Source organism: Cydia fagiglandana, chromosome Z (genome assembly GCF_963556715.1).
Source record: "Cydia fagiglandana chromosome Z, ilCydFagi1.1, whole genome shotgun sequence".
Lineage (NCBI taxonomy): Eukaryota > Metazoa > Arthropoda > Insecta > Lepidoptera > Tortricidae > Cydia > Cydia fagiglandana.
In genome coordinates this window covers 19,691,894-19,706,314 of record NC_085959.1, presented here as the reverse complement: position 1 = coordinate 19,706,314, position 14,421 = coordinate 19,691,894, and the positions used below count along the sequence as shown (strand labels likewise).

Here is a 14,421-nt window from a genome sequence, read left to right as displayed (position 1 = left end):
GCCATCTGCTAAAAACTTCCACCGGCCAACCCCATTCTTAGTGAACTCTAATCTTCCAATGTACTGGTTTACAAGGGTTTCTTAACTAAACGGTTAAATGCAGTAGTGGTGGTTATTGTATGGAAGCTGATGAGAGAATGATATTTGATCAGTACAAAAGGTGGTTCAATGTAGGTGCTTCTAATTAGCCGCGATACAGAGTATGTGGAGCGCTCCTATTGGTGCTTTAGAAAAGGCTTCCGAATACTAGCCGAGCCCGACGGATGCGTTTTAGCTACTGAATTAGGAATAATGGTAATGCACTCTACTGAAAAGTTTCCTAAAGTTTTATGTGTGCAGCCGCTGCCAATTTACATAATGAGTTTTTTCTTTCAAAATGAGTTAGTACCTAACCAGGGATATAGATAGATATGTCCGTCAAACATGTCTGGCGGATGTGTCAGCCGGACTTTGGCAAAAATCTGCCGGTATATGTCCACTGTCAGACAGATCTGCCAGAATATCAGCCTATCCCTTATTGATAACTTATTGTGAAGACTTATTAATTATTCTTAAATAATGAATTTCTCGTTGAAAGCTCCTTTCTTAATTCTGCCAATGACACTAGTGTATGCAGCAGCAGCAAAATGTTTGATTTTATATAAAATGCTGCTCTAAAAGAAATTATGAATCTATATTCCAGATAACTAATTCTCAAAAGACAAGGCTATCGTAATAAAACGATGCACACTTAAAATCAGTTTCGTTAAGACATAATTTGTTCCAAATTTTAAATACATACCAATGATGAATAGTGCAATAACCTATGGTCGGATTTTTAGCTAGTGTAGAGTGTTTGTCATTAGTTTCCTATTCGTTTGATTATTGCTTGCTCAAAGATTTGTTTCCGCCAACGTCAGTGTTCACGCGCCCGCCGCCGCACGCCGCCCCGCCATTATGCTGCCTTGAAAGCCCCCATTCGTTTCCCCGTTACCGGCTTGTTTGACAGCCATTGTCATAACACCAGGTAAGTAAAGCTCTCACTCCTCATTGACACCTACTGCGATCTAGTGTTCAAGGAATACGGAGCGCGCTCGTATCAGATTGTGTTACATCGTAATGCTTGGATGCATTATTATATACCTATTATTCTTCCTGGGATTCGAGATTATTTGTTATTTAATAGATACGCACATAGATTGGCCCTGAAATTTAATCAGCCAATATATTTATGTTCAGTACCTTTATGGAGATAGCGATTTTATTTTGTTACGAATAAATGTTAATGTTTATAGACCCTCCACGTTTTCCAAAGCCCAATGTACTATTGCGACTAGTGATTATCTGACCATGCTCAACGCAAATGCCCTTGTGGTAACACCGGGTGTTTTAGGTATCTGTCAGGCATATCCGATGCATGTCGTATCTTTAGAAATTTTTTAAGGTATCTATCTTATTATTAAGTTCGAATCAGGCCGAAAGTGGGTTTACTAGAGTATAGGTTTGCCTATTTGTTTTGAGTATTGTTTCGAATTTTTTGAATGTTTTATTTTAACTTATAGTTTCTGAGTAAAATTACTAACTTATTAGTCTTATTACAAATGAATCAAAATTATAACATATTTTAATCATATCTTTAATCTCAGTAAACTAAAGGTCATAAATAATAAAGTCCACCGATCTATAGTTAGTAGGAGTGTTGCTGTTTGTAAGTAGATAAATTAGTTAAGTAACTTAAAGTAAAACTTAAGAACAATAATGCGGCTGGGTTAATATTGCTGCCTGTGTAATTGTACACCTTGGCTCGTACACTCGTTGGTCATACAACGATTTTGACCTTGTAAGGGTAACACGGAATTTATTCTGAGTACTATTTTATTTATGTGTGTGATTTATGAGCAGATTAACACGGCACCCACTTTTATATTTCTTTTTTTTTTACCTGCAATGTTAGCCATAAAAACGTAGCTCTGCGTTCCAATAAAAATATTTTTAGGTTAACCAAGAACCTATTACGTCCAGAAGTTAAGGACATGCCTTCCCAATATTCTTCTTCATCGTGTTAGGTGCTATATAAGGCTCCAAAGCCTATGTATCATTGCGACTATCCCTGATCTATTGTGATCGCCACCTACTACAATTCTCGATCCAAACCTGCAACTTCAAACCAATATTGTATGAATTATGTCTTAAGAAAAAACAGGTAAAACATATTTTATCGCGAATATTTAAGAATTGTATCAAGTTTATTTTACTTTTTCCTAGTCATATTACAATGCGCATTAGCGTTGAGCAGATCACCAGTAGGTAATTTTGACACACCTTTCTGACAATCGACTACCTTTGCGGAGTTAATACTAGTAAGAAATTATTCTTAAAACTAGGCTTAAACCTCTTATTTGAGTTATTTTTTTTTTAAATTAGCACTTAAGTTGCTAATCGTGCCCTAGGTACGTGACTGGCGTGGACGGCCGTGAAGTACAGCCAACTTTTAATGTGCCGACAGCAACCTTTACTTGAACAAGACGCGACTGCAAATGAGCACTCTTGTGCTCATTTGCAGTCCCTTCTTATACAGGGCGTCCCACGGCGATGCCACATGGAGGGAAAGTACCTTAAATATCATAGATAGCATATTTTGCTGAAAGAAGACTTCATTTTATTTTTAAAACTTAGTAAAGTTGCATTCATACTTTTTTAATTTTTTTTCAAAAAAAAGGTATGGAAAAAAATTATCGAGTCATTGGAGGAAAAGTACCTTAATTATTGTAAATGAACATCTTACTGAAAGAAGACATTATTTCGATTTAAAAAAACAAGTTGAATTGCATTTTAAATAATTTCATGGTTAAACCGGGAATCGAACCCGCTACACGAGAAAAAAAAATACCTTGTACCAAAAAAATAATTCTCACATTGAAGCCTTTCGATCGGTATGACAAAGCTACAAGGTATTTTTTTTCTCGTGTAGCGGGTTCGATTCCCGGTTTAACCATGAAATTATTTAAAATGCAATTCAACTTGTTTTTTTAAATCGAAATAATGTCTTCTTTCAGTAAGATGTTCATTTACAATAATTAAGGTACTTTTCCTCCAATGACGCGATAATTTTTTTCCATACATTTTTTTCCAAAAAAATTAAAAAAGTATGAATGCAATTTAACTTAGTTTTAAAAATAAAATGAAGTCTTCTTTCAGCAAAATATGCTATATATGATATTTAAGGTACTTTCCCTCCATGTGGCATCGCCGTGGGACGCCCTGTATATTATGTCATCCGCAGTTTTTCCAATTGCATTATTAAATCGATTGGCTATTAGATCTGAATATAAACGGCGAGTCGCGAGGTCATTCGTCGGCCTGTCATGTGTCAAATATCAGGCAACCGACGACAGTAATATACGAAATTAGATTATAAACTGATGTTTACTGGCGCATCTCATGGGATTATGGGCGTACCTAATAGAACTGATTTACGATACAAATACTCTTTAATGCACACCTTAATAAAGAAAACAGAATCACAAGCAGAGGTAAAAACAACAGGCGGTCTTATCGCTAGAAAGCGATCTCTTCCAGGCAACCTTTGGGTAGCGAAAATTAATAACACACTTGCTTGAATAAGATCTTAATTCATCATAAATGATGAGAAACATTGTGTACTCGTAGCTCCGGGGTTAAGAAATTAAGAATACGGGTGAATTAAAGACTTGAGCAAAATTTCACTTACCCCATTTATTTCACTTATCCCTTATTTAATTTTAAATCTATCATTTTAGCTGTCTGAAAAAATGTGTTCAAGGGTACATACCTATACTAGGTCTACAACACATAAATTATAATTATAAACTCTTTAATATGCACCTGTTGCATAAAATATGTCTATTGTGATCTCATTTAGTATCGCAAATTATAATATACATATATACTTATACAATGTTGTATCTTTGGGTTAATGTTATTCAACAGATATTTCTTAAAAGTATGAAGCACACATGACTATCAGCAGTATCAGCATAAAGCTCTTTACCTTCAAATATATCGTAAAGCTATTTTTGTAAATGGCTACCCGCTGTTGTGGATATAAATCACTTAACATTTTTATAATGTTTGTAAAAGGTTAACAGAAACAACTTCAATCATCAATTGCTTGGATATTATTAGCAAACCTATCTCTGATAATGACTAAATAGCAATAGAAAATATAATACACTAAATAGTTACTAGGCAGGCGTATTATGGATGGTTTTATCCACGTGATAAAATAACTGTCACTATTTAACACTCGGGATAGAAAGTGACGGACACCGTTTTATCACGCTGTCACGTAGAGAAGAACGATCATCATATCCGTACAATTACGAAATTGTTGGGATATTTTGCACTAGTGCGTTTTCGTTAATTCAATTACAAAAGTGTAAAAAAAAAACAAATATGCTGGACCTCTTCCAAGAGAGGAAAAGTTTGAATACTGCCAGTGCCAGTCCGGGCTCACTCCACAACCCCGTGTTTGAATAACTTCGAAACTAGTCTTCACGCAGCTTCTCGGTGGAATATATGAAACTAGGGACTTTTGCAAATGTACGTAATGGGTGTACTATTGAAAAGCCGTCGGTATTTGGGTAGGTAAATTCCTATTATTGAATTTAACGAGGTTGCCTGAGCTTGATACCTCGTGTGTCATTACTCAGGATTTTATCTTTTTTACAACTATTTGCGGACTGCACTAGAGGCCTATTAGTACCATGCCTGGCAAAATATTGAATGTAGGTTCTGCTTACCAGGTCGTCGATAATGTTTAATCTTAATATTGAAAAATAAAATCAACAAGCTGTAGCTTCATCTCAAGACCTTTAACTTCTTGTCCTATAAAAAACAGGGCTTGTTCTATATAGGGTTGCAGGAATAGTGTGAGGTGGATGGAGACAGGAAATCCCAAAGATGTAAATGTGAACTACATTTGGTAATCCTGGCACAAGTGTTTTTTTTACTATAGCAATTTTTCCAATGTGACGTGCTGCCGCGACAGCACAAGCACTATCTTTAAAAAACCGGGCAAGTGCGAGTCGGACTCGCGCACGAAGGGTTCCGTACCATAATGCAAAAAAAACGGTCACCCATCCAAGTACTGACCACTCCCGACGTTGCTTAACTTTGGTCAAAAATCACGTTTGTTGTATGGGAGCCCCATTTAAATCTTTATTTAATTCTGTTTTTAGTATTTGTTGTTATAGCGGCAACAGAAATACATCATCTGTGAAAATTTCAACTGTCTAGCTATCACGGTTCGTGAGATACAGCCTGGTGACAGACGGACGGACGGACGGACGGACGGACGCACGGACGGACGCACGGACGGACGGCCGGACGGACGGACGGACGGACAGCGAAGTCTTAGTAATAGGGTCCCGTTTTACCCTTTGGGTACGGAACCCTAAAAATGCTATCGAAGTCAAAGCTGTATGTACGAGCAGAACAAAGCAAAACCATGTTCACCTATTATCCGAGGCATAAAAATACATATGGGGACCCAGATAGATTTGTTGTATGACGCAGCAGTTTAGGAAGGCCGACGTATAACTAGGTAGCGCGGTTAAAACTTATTGAATTTCCGATATACTGTGAAAGCAAGTTTCATCAAATTTACGCTTAGTGCATAGTCATCGGATCCGGCCCCCGATTTACTCGTTAATTTACCAATTTTGCATAGACATGATATTTTCATTATAAGGTAAGCTGCTAATAATTGGCCCTTGTAGAAAAATCATCACTGATGACCTAAAATAGTGTTGAATTGGTTATTGGAGGGAGGCTACATATGTGTAGTTTATGCCTATGTTATAAGAAATATATTTAACGGGTCACTCACGTATTTTAAGCCGAAGAGCGATTTAAGACTTAAAATACGTGCTGCTCCAAATTGTACGGAAACAATCATAAAGAACTCTTTCTATATTTACGCCGTACAAAAAAATCGATTACGTATAAGTTAAGTATATAGTTACTTTGCCCTACATTTTTTCTCGTTACAATAAAAGGTATATATAATGAAAGTGTTTAATAAACATTAGTGATCTTTGTAAAACGTTACAAAAATTCCTGATTTCACTTTTTTGCAAACCCGCCGCCAAAAAGCCGCTTCATACTCATACTCATATTTTATTGATAATATAAATTACAGGTCAGGCTTACGATATGGTGGCGGATTATTTTGGGTTATTGAACAAACAATATTCTTAGTTATTTACGATACAAGTGCGAAAAATAGGAAATTACCTATTCGCACGTGTATCATATAACGGTTTACAGTACATATGGCCCTTTAAATTTTCGACGCGGTAGTTACGTAACGTGCTTATTAGCACCGGTGTCGTAGTAGCACCAAAAGTACTTAAAAATACTTTTCATCACACTCGCTCATTAAACGTGGAATTGCACGCAGATTTAGCGGGAGTTATAGAAAAATCGTTCTAGTGCCATAGCCCATAATTAACAGTTTTTTGTCTTTATACTTAATTTTTGTATCGCAAGTGTGATGAAAAACATTGTGTGTAACTCGGGGCGTAATAATATTGCAAACTCCAGTCTATAAATCGCTCCGGCAAGCCGTCGCGATTTAACTTACTCTCGTTTGCAATATTCAACTTACGCCCCATGTTGCACAATGTACTATTACATGCGCGTAGCCTATTCCATCTACTTTCTGATAACACAGAGTTTGATGCGTTATTAAAATTTTAAATAGTGTGTCGCTTTGAGAACGTACTTGTAATGTCTGCCCTCCAGGGCGTATCACGGTGCAGCACATTCCTGATTCAGACTTGCGTTACTGCTCATTAGCTACTCAGCACTATCACAACACAATACAGCTCTTTCACAATGGCCATTCTTTGAACAGGCTTGCTCTATCCAATTTATAGTTTGTCAGACACCAGTGTGAGGCTGCTCTCTAACAATTTATAACATAGCTATCTTATGCCCGAGACTTGGTCGTGCTAATGAACTTACGGCCCAATTCGAACTCCAAGATACGTCAGTTAATAGATCTAGAAAAGATATGGATTAGATATGTCAGTGTCAAACAAGTGTCAAAAGCGACGTTTCTTCAAACAAAAACGTCACTTTTGACACTTGTTTCACACTGACATATCTAATCTATATCGTTTCCATATCTATTATTTGCCGTATCTTAAAGTTCGAATATGGCTGTTATATATACTATATCTCCATACCAAATATCAAAATCGATTTAAGAAGTAGGAGACAAATAGAGTTACTTTTGCGTTTAAAAGTATATACTCGTAATATTAGTAGGGAAGTGCATGCCCCAGACCACAACTGCAATGTCCTGATTTCTGTGTTCCTGAGTTCTGAATGTGCTGATTTCTAATCTAATATCAGTCGAGATGACGTTCTATTGGAAATGAAAATTGGAAAAATGAATGAATGAAATGATTGAAAATGAATTAGAGAGACCAAGAAAAGTCTGCAGCGATTTTGATAGCCTACGCAGTGCAACTTGCAAGTGTCATTATAAAGTCATACTTCTATGAAATTATGACGTATTAACACTTGTACTACGTAGGCTATCAATGTCTGTGTTATATTTATGAAATCGTAATTGTTAATTTATGTGCCAATAATTTTAACTCGGAAATTCGTACGTGAACTTCAATTATTTCCGTTGGTTTATTGACACGCGTTATGTAAATCCAATCAGTTTTCAAGCAATCCAACCAATTTAAATTTATAAATATTTTAACAGCAGGCGTGTTATCATATTTATCATACAAACCAAACGAAGCAAGTAATTAAATAAAAAAAAAGACTTTAAGGGAAACACTTATTTATAGTTATCTTTTACAATGTCACCATTTGAATTAATCCGTATCATTATATACCAGATACCTGAATAACTTGTGGATATTACAAGAATGGTTACGCTTTTAAAATCTTCTGAAAAAGAAAGAAGAAAATGTCGTAAGTTGTGGATATTACTCTCGCTAGACACGTTTTATCTTTATCGACGAAGCGACCGTGACATTTCCACGCCCTGCGTCCCATCAAATACATCACCCACTACTTCATTAGACGGCGAACACTTTTAAAATAAAGTTGCATACTATCTTGCTGACTCACTTTACCCTTTTACATATTATCTAAAAATTATGAGCTTAATAATATTATGGTCGCGGTTATGGCTTACGTGATAATGACTAAAAGGCCTTCCGTCTTACAGATTGGTGTCGAAAACCGCCCATGAAGTCGGCAACTTCGGCGGCGAGTTAAATTTTCGTTCTACATCTATCATATACATTGTAGAAGAATTTAACACATTCACTGCTAAAAAAATAAAAGAACTCCAATAATTAGAGGTCTATGAGGCACCCGCCTAGTGGGTTGTCTGATAAAAAAATAAAAGAACTATAATTAGAGGTCTATGAGGCGCCCGCCTAGTGGGTAGTCTGATGGCATCTGAGCAAAAGTTACGAACACTCATTAGGCGGGTTCGTGGCAGTGAATGGGTTAAAGGACAGGGGGGACTGGAACACATTAAAATAGGGGAACAAAATATGTCAACACTAGTCTTATCAAAATAATGCGTATCAAAACCTTGGAGAAGAGATACGGAACTAGGTGTTATATTGCCATTTAGACATTTTTTTACGAGTAGGTACGGGACAGAACCTTGCGTCTACCGTAAAACGTGGTTATTATCTAATCACGTGTACGAGTATATCTCGATTACAACCCAGGGGGCCGATTTTTGAATTTCGATCGCTCGAATTCATCACTCGAAAATCAGTGGAAAACGAAGAAATGCAAATTTTTGAAACACGAGCGATGGAAATTTGGAATCTATTGGTATTGACCACTCGATTTCAATTCTATTAGATAAATTTAAATGCCTAGTATTGGAGATATTATTTAACGAAATACACGAAATCGAGTGGTTGAAATTCAAAAATCGCCCCCTGCTGTAGATGAGGTGGTGCCGTGTGAGACCGAATCTGTCTGATGAATCAAGGACTCATTATCATTCGAACGTGTACAAAGTGTTCGAACGATATTGGGCAGAAAAACCAATCGAGCATCAGCTTGATACAATACCTTAGTGCATTAGTGTATGTTTCTTCGCGTGCTGATGCCAACAGCTATCAGTATCACAAACACAGGGTGTTTGGTACATCGTTTGCCAAATTAAAACGGCAGATAGGCAATGGCTATCTTCTCAGGCCTAGATTTTTTTAATTTGCCGTATTTTTTTTTCACTTCTATGACAGTTTTTCGTAAATTTCAAATTTTTATTTGCATAGTAGGTACATAGTAAAAAAAACCATGGCCAATTTTGTTTTTCTAGGCACGAGCAGATAGCGAATGACTCGACCTATCTGCTGTTTTAATTTGGCAAACGATGTACCAAACACCCTGTATATGGAATTAATACGACCTACAAACTGAACTGCGACACACATTTACTGTGTGCCGTCAAAGTCTCTCTTAGGCCCACTTGCACCATCCCACTAACCCGAGATTAAGCGGTTAAATCATTAACTTAGTGTCAAATTCTACTGGTAACAATAGTAACTCCAGGTTTAACCGGTTAACCCGGGGTTAGTGGAATGGTGCAAGTGGCGCTTAACAGTCTTAACCCTGAATTTATAACCCACGTCCCATAAACATTCTCATGTCTCTCATTATAATACGAGTCGGAATGGTGGCGAACATTAAATATGTTTTTAGAACTTGTAACTTAAACTGACCAGCTATTGTTCAAATGTCGGAACGAAAACATTTATGAATAGTAACTTTAATGATCCATTATTGGAAATGCTGAATTTCTGGTCTAAATTAAAAGTATTTCGGCGTACCTAATTTGTAAAATTCCATTGAATTAGAGTTAAGAATTAAATGTAGGTAAATGTTTTGTTTTATATTTATCAATAACAATATTCGTATATGTAGGTATGGTAAACAAAAAATATCACCTTCTATAGGGATAGAAGGTGATTTTTTTTTTCGGGTGCGACCCTTCGCGCTACTGTACAGCTGTGTACAGTAGTCTAAACATTGGTGATACAAATAGCTACAAAGTAAGTCACAACCAGAAATTAGGATCTAGTAATTTCTGGTTGTCTTACATTGTGGCTATTGGAAATAAAACACATACATTTCGTACGACCTGTGTTTTCCTATAGATCGTTTCATTCACGAAGACGCGTGCTCTGGTTCGTAATGCCATGCTAATAAAGGTTAGTTATGGCAAATCTGAGTGTCATCGTGAATGACACTATCTATATCGGCGCGCGGTCGCTTGTACAGTCATCTGCAATAATATGTTACGCTTTCAAGGCCGCAAAAATTTGTGACACGCTCTTATGACTCTACAAATAAGATAGCGTCCGATATTATTACGGCCTTCGTTGCGTAATATATTATTGCAGGTGACTGTATTCAGCGCATGCCACATTAAGTGGGACGTAATTTAGGGAAGCGGACCAACCCACAAAAAACTGTAAATAACCAACTTACAAAAATAAAAGTTATTCATTTGGAATACCATTTATGAGGATGAATCATTCTCGCTAAATTATATACGCCCAATTTAACGCCTGGGGGCCGATTTTTGAATTTCGATCGCTCGATTTCGTCACTCGAAAATCGGTGGAAAACGATAAATGCTAATTTTTGAAATACGAGCGATCGAAATTTGGAATCTATTGGTATTGACCACTCGATTTCAATTCAATTAGTAGAATCTAAATGCCTAGTGGTGGAGATATTATTAAACAAAATACAGGAAATCGAGTGGTCGAATTTCAAAAATCGGCCCACTGCCTGCGTATTATGGATGGCTTTATCCATCTTAATCCACGTGATAAAATAACTGTCACTTTTTAACACCGTGGGATAGAAAGTGACGGACACTGTTTTATCACGCTGTCACGTGGACAAGAACGACCATCATATCCGTACAGGTCTATTTCGTAAGATTAAATTACTAAGCAAAATATTAACTTTTATTATTTATTGTTATAGAAAGCAAGATGGGCTGTTTCGTCAGCAAAGACAAACTCACCAAGGAAGACATGGACTTCCTCAAAACGCACACATCGTACGATGAGACTACCATCAAGGAGTGGTACAAAGGTTTTAAGGTAATCCATACATGCCTATAAAAACGCTACTGTATGTGACTGATGCCTGAAAGTAACTTAAATTTGAACGTCAACATCTGCATGGCGTCTTTAAAGATAGCCGAGACTTGGGACAGAGCGTCAGGTTATTATATAGATAACCGTACAGTCGGTACATATTGTTTCACGTACGCACAATAGAGGCCAAATTGACACCGCTAACGTTTCGCAACATGCATCTCTGCAGAGTACAGCGATTTTGGCGTTGCGGATTCTCCGTTTTTGCTATGAATACCTAAACAACGGAAGTGATTTATTTACTACGCTGAGATCCGGAACCGTGCTGCACATTATACGATTGCAGCGTGGTCTGGCCCTAAGAAAGACTGCGTACTCCGTGTATTTAATCACTCATAGCATAGAGTGCCTACCTCTCTTTCTCCTATTTAATGGACAACCCTTAAAGAAATTGGATAGGTGGAATACAAATTTCACCTATCCAATTTCTTTGTGGTGGTACCATGTTGAGGTCACGTGTGTTAAGTTTTGTATTTTACACTTGCAGCAAGACTGTCCGAACGGGAGGCTGACGCCGGCAAAATTCGTCGATATGTACAAGATGTTCTTTCCATCTGGAAATGCAGTCGAATTCTGTGATCATGTGTTCCGCACATTTGACATGGACAAGAACGGCTATATAGATTTTAAGGTAAACTTTGGTAACAGTTAATTATTGTTGCGAAATTAGCGATCGATTTTATTTCCCACATGTTTCTGTGAAGCTTTATGCGAATGATTACATGTAATGCGATTCTGCTTAAGCGAGCTGAATAATTTTAGGTACCTTTAATAATTTGTGATATATTGTTGCTGGTGGAGTATAGTTTGGATTTGACGTGTATCGGAACGTTGTGTTTGTTGTAGGAATTCCTGCAGGCGATTCACGTTACATCGAGTGGCACGCCTGAAGAAAAGCTTAAATGGGCCTTCCGCATGTATGATGTAGATGGCAACGGAGTCATTGACATCCAGGAGATGACCAAAATTGTTCAGGTATTTAAGCAATAAGTTTTTACATTATTTCATAATTCGGTCATTCATTTTTAAGTAGTTGTATTGGCTTGATGTTACACGAAGGACGTTAAAATTTATTGGCTGCTATTTAACTGATCACCAGATTTAATAAAATTTAATACCAAAAAAATCTACTTTACCACCCTAAAATAATGAATGATCACCAAAATTATAACACCATTTTAATGTGAAATGATTACCAATTTTATTACATTTTACTATCCTATTAAAGGAAATGACACCAAATTAATCATTATTAACCCAAAAATTGTAAATAATTACCAAATTTCAAACCCCAATTTAATGTCAATTGATAACCAAATTATTACATCGTGCTATCCTATTAAATAAAATGACACCAAAATAATCATTGTAAACCCAAAAATAGTAAATGACCACCAAAATTAGAACTCCATTTTAATGTAAAATTATAACCAAATTTTTAAATCTTGCTAACTATCCTATTAAAGCAAAGCAAAATTTTCTAGTAGCATTTCGTTTCTGTGTGGGTTGCAGTTCAAACCTAACCTAACCCACTTTTCTAGTAACATTTCGTTTCTGTAAGGTTCGCAGTTCAAACCTAACCTAACCCACTTTTCTATTAGCATTTCTTATCTGGAAGGGTCGCAGTTCAAACCTAACCTAACCCACTTTTCTAGTAGAATTTCGTTTCTGTGTGGGTCGGAGTTCAAACCTAACCTAACCCACTTTTCTAGTAGCATTTCGTTTCTGTAAGGGTCACAGTTCAAACCTAACCTAACCCACTTTTCTAGTAGCATTTCGTTTCTGTAAGAGTCGCAGTTCAAACCTAACCTAACCCACTTTTCTAGTAGCATTTCTTTTCTGTAAGGGTCGCAGTTCAAACCTAACCTAACCCACTTTTCTAGTAGCAATTCGTTTCTGTAAGGGTCGCAGTGTTAACCTAGCCCACTTAACTGATAGCAGTACAAACCTAACCTAACATACTTTTCTAGTAGCATTTCAGTATGCCTACCTAAGTTATGCGGTGCGGGGTACGGGGGTTGAGCGGGAGGGGCTAGTAATTTTGGCATCATTTTACTTTATTTGGTAATATGTATAAATTTTTTGGTATCATAGTGGTTTATTTAGGTGAAAATATCGCATTTATTTGGTCTTCAAGATTTGGTGATCATTAATGATTTTTGGTAATCATTCAATATATTTGGTATTCGAATACAATTTGAAGTGCAGTCGTAATTAAAATGGTGGTACATTTGTAATTTTAGGCCTTATTTTATTGGTGTTCAGTAATTTTTTTTGGTAAGCATGATTTTTTTATTTAGGGTACCAAGGGTGGTCATTATATTTGTAGCCAAATTTATTCTACTAAAATATGTGTGAGTCATGTGTTAATAATTTCAATAAATCATCAGTTCTTAATTATGGCTCTTTTCAATATGTATAAATAAAGTGGGTTTTTTATTCTCCCAAGTTTCATATTAAGATGAAAGGGAGACTATTGACGAAGAATCTTGTTTGTTCAAGTGTGTTTTCTAAGAAAGCTTATATTTTCACAAAGGTGCCAAGTACTTTATCGTGTGGAATTTAATAAATTCAATGTTTTAATTAAAAGACTATGTAGTTTTTTTAAAAGAAAAATGTCCCCAAACGTCAAACGAAAAAGGAACCTCTAACTAACATCAAGCATACCAAAATTCAATATCGAGCTTTCGACCTGAGTCCTATCCTCATTACATACAACATTATTTATTAGTAAGACGATAGCGAAATCATCGTCATTTAAAAGGAATTTATGAAACTTGTGTTTGTTAACTTTTAAAAGATCGTCGCACCCCTAAAATTCCCGTTTAGGGGTAACCCAATCAACTATTTCGGTGGGTCTGCTGAAATGTATAAGCTTTGTTATTATGTCTTAACGAAGCTAAACGGTTACCTTTGTCCCCCTAATGTCGCCGCTTCTTGGTTAGAAATACTATTTACCTTTTTACATTTGTCAATTCTAAATCATAATACCACTCAAGAATATCGCTATCCACCTAACCTTTACTTAATACGATCAGCTTGTCAAGTTAGTCCAGATTAAATTTTGCTATTGGGTCTAGCTTGAAGTGCGGTTTAATGCATGCGATGTATCTATGCAAGCTCTAAGGCTTGTGCCTATCTACTGGAGAGCGAGGTCACCTGTTCTTAATCTTGTTACTCATGTAGTCCTATGTATAAATTCAATACCTATAGAATAGAGAGAGAC

The 14,421-nt window shown here is 36.4% G+C and overlaps 3 protein-coding genes across 5 annotated transcripts in view; all 3 read left to right on the top strand.

Annotated features, from left to right (window-relative positions):
• Positions 1 to 14,421, top strand: part of LOC134679259 (uncharacterized) — a 452,522-nt gene that overhangs the window by 199,560 nt on the left and 238,541 nt on the right. The gene's annotated exons all lie outside the window — the stretch shown is intronic.
• The window catches only part of LOC134679266 (neurocalcin homolog), a 55,977-nt gene that overhangs the window by 27,894 nt on the left and 13,662 nt on the right, over positions 1 to 14,421 (top strand). The gene's annotated exons all lie outside the window — the stretch shown is intronic.
• LOC134679267 (neuronal calcium sensor 2) overlaps positions 1 to 14,421 on the top strand; it is a 49,197-nt gene that overhangs the window by 27,308 nt on the left and 7,468 nt on the right. For both annotated transcript variants that reach the window (XM_063538162.1, XM_063538163.1), the window contains exons 2-4: positions 11,020 to 11,138; positions 11,683 to 11,826; positions 12,042 to 12,170. In XM_063538162.1, coding sequence (XP_063394232.1) covers positions 11,028 to 11,138; positions 11,683 to 11,826; positions 12,042 to 12,170 — 384 coding nt within the window. In that variant the 5' untranslated portion in view covers positions 11,020 to 11,027. The remainder of the gene's footprint in view (positions 1 to 11,019; positions 11,139 to 11,682; positions 11,827 to 12,041; positions 12,171 to 14,421) is intronic.